The sequence below is a fragment of the Ochotona curzoniae genome, unplaced genomic scaffold (assembly GCF_017591425.1).
Source record: "Ochotona curzoniae isolate NIBS_2020 unplaced genomic scaffold, NIBS_Ocur_1.0 scaffold_4763, whole genome shotgun sequence".
In the NCBI taxonomy this organism is placed as follows: Eukaryota; Metazoa; Chordata; class Mammalia; order Lagomorpha; family Ochotonidae; genus Ochotona; species Ochotona curzoniae.
Window position 1 is genome coordinate 4,177,778 of NW_024467123.1, and position 3,974 is coordinate 4,181,751.

At 47.7% G+C, this 3,974-nt stretch overlaps 1 protein-coding gene across 1 annotated transcript; it reads left to right on the plus strand.

The window, feature by feature from the left end:
- The first annotated feature begins 1,407 nt into the window (after positions 1-1,407).
- LOC121149768 (uncharacterized protein NKAPD1-like) lies at positions 1,408-3,427 on the plus strand. The gene is given in 1 exon segment (XM_040970335.1): positions 1,408-3,427. A coding segment is annotated over 1 exon segment (891 nt). The 5' UTR covers positions 1,408-1,425; the 3' UTR covers positions 2,317-3,427.
- The last annotated feature ends 547 nt before the right edge of the window (positions 3,428-3,974 follow it).

Below are 3,974 nucleotides of genomic sequence, written 5' to 3' on the forward strand. Positions count from 1 at the left end.
TCCACCCTTCACTCCAGCTTCCTGTTTACCCACACTCTTGGGAGGTAACAAGCCATAGCTCAAGTGCTTGGGTCCCTCCCAACCAGGCTGTGGGAGATCCAGATGGAGCTCCCACCTGGCTTTAGCCTGGGCCAGCCTTGGCTGTTGCAGGCAGAAGCCAGCTGGATCACACACACCAGCTGCCATAAGCAACCTACCTTCTGGGTTCTCCCCTCCCCCTGGCTCAGAAGGCCCCAGCAAACTGCTTCCTGGGGAGACCATCTCTTCAGGGAACCAAGCCTCCCTGGCCATCTGGTTACCAGGAAGCAAGCTTGCCCTCCAGCAATTCCCATCTGGGGCTGGTAATTGGGTCACACACTCCATGCATACAGACCACCCCACACCACCCCACCCGCTGCTTCCCATCAGGTCTGCTAACAAAACAATCAGAGCCCAGCAGCTGACACCCAGAGACACAGGTGGATCTGGGCTGCTGGCCTCTGGTGGCAAGGAGGGCACAGCAGCAGGCCCACATCTCATTTGGACTCGGCACCTGTTACATATTTCTCAGTGCACTGGCAAAAGTCTCCTGACCCCCGTCTGCAGAAGGAAGTTTGTATGTTTGCACAGGAGTGCAAGCATTTGTTCATTGTTTCGTGCGGGTTTATACAAATGCTGTGAAGTCCAGTGTCAACAGTGCTGCTGAGGAATAGTAGAGGAAGTAACATCAGGTGACAAGGCCCTGAGTCCAAGACAGGACTGCTTCCACCAAGGCCCAAAGCACTGGCAGGGGGCAGGGGTCTGCCTGCCTTCCTCTTCTCCTTCACCCTTCTCCCTCTCTCTCCACCACCCCATCTGTCTCTAGCTATGGCCACCTCTCCCCATCTAGATTTACATGGTGATGCCCTGCTTTCTTAAATGACAGGCAGACAAGCCTGGTTCCCCTGGACACCAAAGTCAAGTTTCACGCTCCCCCACCCCAGCCACGCGAGGCTGCGGCGCACGGTATGGGTGTGTTTGTGTGTATTTGTGTAGGGCGGGAGTTGCTAGGGACAGTTCCCGGGAGCCCCGAGGTCGCCGGGGGGCTGGGCTCCCGGTGACGGAGATGGGGGTGTCCGCTCTGTCTTCTATGTGGAAACCCCGAAGGCCCCTTCAGACGCCGTAGACACTTCCTGGGGCCCAACGGAAGGTTGTGCCCATCCACAACGTCCTCCATTCTTGTCCTGGGCAGTCCAACCCAACCCTCCCCGGCGGTGTCGGGCCCAGCGGAGCATCGGCGGGGAATGCCCTCCAATCTCGGGCAGGGCTGGAGAGAGGCAGTCTGGGCCTGGGCGTAAGCGCTGGGAAGGTGAAGCTGCCCTGGGTCGGAGGAGAGCTTGTAAAGAAGTGTTTCTTCGTTTCGCACTAACAAGATGCCTGATTACCTCGGGATCGAGGGATTGAAGGATGTCCCGTGTTCCCTTGGGAAAAGTCCTCCTGAGGAATGTCATCCGGCGCACAGATGCTCACAATAAGATTCAGGAGGAATCAGATATGTGGAAAATAAGAGAACTAGAGAAACAGATGGGAGATGCTTACCGGGGGAACAAAAGGAAAATGCTACCCAGCAGTTCAAGCCGGATGCGTAGTGATGGCTTTGATGAAGAAGGTCAGAGAGAGTACTGGAAGCCAAAGAATGAAGTTTCTGGGACACTGGAGGACGATTTTCTTAAGGCTAAATCCCGGAACAAGAAGTTATATGATTATGAAGCTAACGTGCCAGACAGATGGGGTCACAGTGGTTATAAAGAGTTGTACCCTGAAGAATTTGAAACAGACAGTGGTCATCAAGATATTACCAATGGGAAAAAAGCTTCTCCCCAAGTAAAGTCATCAACTCACTAATCTCACAAACACAAGAAGAAGAAATCGCACAAAAAGAAGCAGAAAAAACGGTCACACACACACACACAAAAAAAAAAAAAAAAACGGAAGAAAAGCAAAAAGGAAGCCACAGATGTAACAGCAGATTCATCAAGTGAGTGCTCAGACGCTGGAGCTTCTAGTACCAAGAAACGGAAACAACCACATAAGCGCAAGAAAAAATCCAGGAAAAAGTCTCTCAAAAAACCTGCTTCGATCATGGAAGCAGAAAATGACACTTCACAGTCAGACGATTCAGCATCCAGCAGCTCTGAGGAGAGTGAGGAAAGAGACACTAAGAAGGCCAAAAGGAAAAGTGGGGATAAAGTCCATATTCCTGTAGCTAACAATGAAATACAGCGGAGGACAAACAAACGCACAAATTGGAAAGTGGCTACAGATGAAAGGTCTGCTGAGAGCTCAGAGGATGACTAAATGGGAAAGAAATTGTTTCTCAAGTGACTGGAGATTGACAGCACTCAATGCCTTGGGGTTTTGCCAGTGACTCATTCACTGCAGAGGGTCAGAGCTGTTTTGTGCCATCTGTATGTGTTCTGACAGCCTTCTTGTCTTCCATTTAAGCCTGTTAAACCTGATCCCCACTTGTTAGTGGAGAATCTGGTATTATGTTACGAAGGCTTCTTGAAGAGATTATTTTTTGGTGATTAATTACCTATAGTATAGAGAATATATATCCCAAACTAATAGAAAGCTGAACCTAATGATGGCCTGTATACACATGAGAATGTTGAATTTGGAGAAACGAATGGCTGGGATCAGGAGGTGGATTGGAGCCATCAGTGAATAGAACAGAATGATGGGAACACAGCAGGTTTCACAGCTGACCTGTTTTCATGCTAGGTGCTTTGATCCTTATGTTTTGACCCTACAGTTGTGGTCCAGTTTATTTAATGAAGAAACTGGCCTAGGAACATACCTTTTCCCTTTGTGGTAACATTCATTGACTTGTTGCTAGAAGGGACTAGGATTTTCTCAAATTTCCCTGCTGGACGGGGTCAAGAGCTAGTTAATATACCCCACTCCCCAAACACGGTAATTGGGTGGTAAGTAGTTTTCTAGTTACATTGCTCTATGTTGTTTAAATGGATGTGTGTTTGCGACTATTACTTCAGTTGTAGAAAGTGAGAAAGCATTAGGAACATCTGTCTAACGCTGTCCTGAACAGGATTCGGGGCAGCAAGTGCCATTTGAATGTTATCTTCCTTGTTTATTTCTAAATTTTATTACTGATTTTAAAGATTCCCCTGAAACTAAGTTAATCATTTAAAAATGGAAACAGGCTTCTCGGGGACATTACCATTTCTTCCAGTCTGCCGTTAGAGTTTAAGCACCAAGCAGAGGCCACATCATTTCCCCTTGCTGTACTGTTGACCCCTACTGTGTTAATTCCTAAACCAGGCTACCCCTGAGAAGGCTGGCAGAACACACGTGAAACTTTGGTGAAGGGCGAAAACATCAAATGACCTTCACTGTTGTTTATCTCTGGCTGTCACTTAATGGGCTGAGTAAAAAATCTTGCAAACTCAGTCTCTTGTTCTTGGTTCCGCCAGTAATCAGTTGTTAAGCTACAGTGCAGGTAAGTGATCCTCCCAGGCCTCACTTCCCCAACGAAATAGATACTTCATGCTAGTGTGACTGTTTAACACCAGCAACAGAATACAGCATTCCATGAAGTGGTATTTCATAGTCCTCACTGCCACGTTTGTTCTTTATGAAACAGGTTTCTAATAAAGTGCTTGGTTTTACACATGGTTGGCCAGATGTGCCCTATCCCTGATTATGAGTGGGTGCTATCTTTGGGGATATTTATTTGAAATATACTTTGATACTCAGTTGTCCCACGTGGGCAAACTAAAAGGAAAGAAGAGTAGTCACTACCTCTGAAGCTAAAGCAAATGTTTCCTTGGAGCATACGGAATCTTTGTTGGGAATTTTCAGCCATGAATTGGCATTTCATATGTGTTCTATGAATACTGATTCTAAGCATGGACTTGGGACAGAGGGCCACTAGAACAAGGCAACTCCATGAAGCTGGCTTTATTTGGGTCTTGGTGTTCCTCTGCCATTCCAAC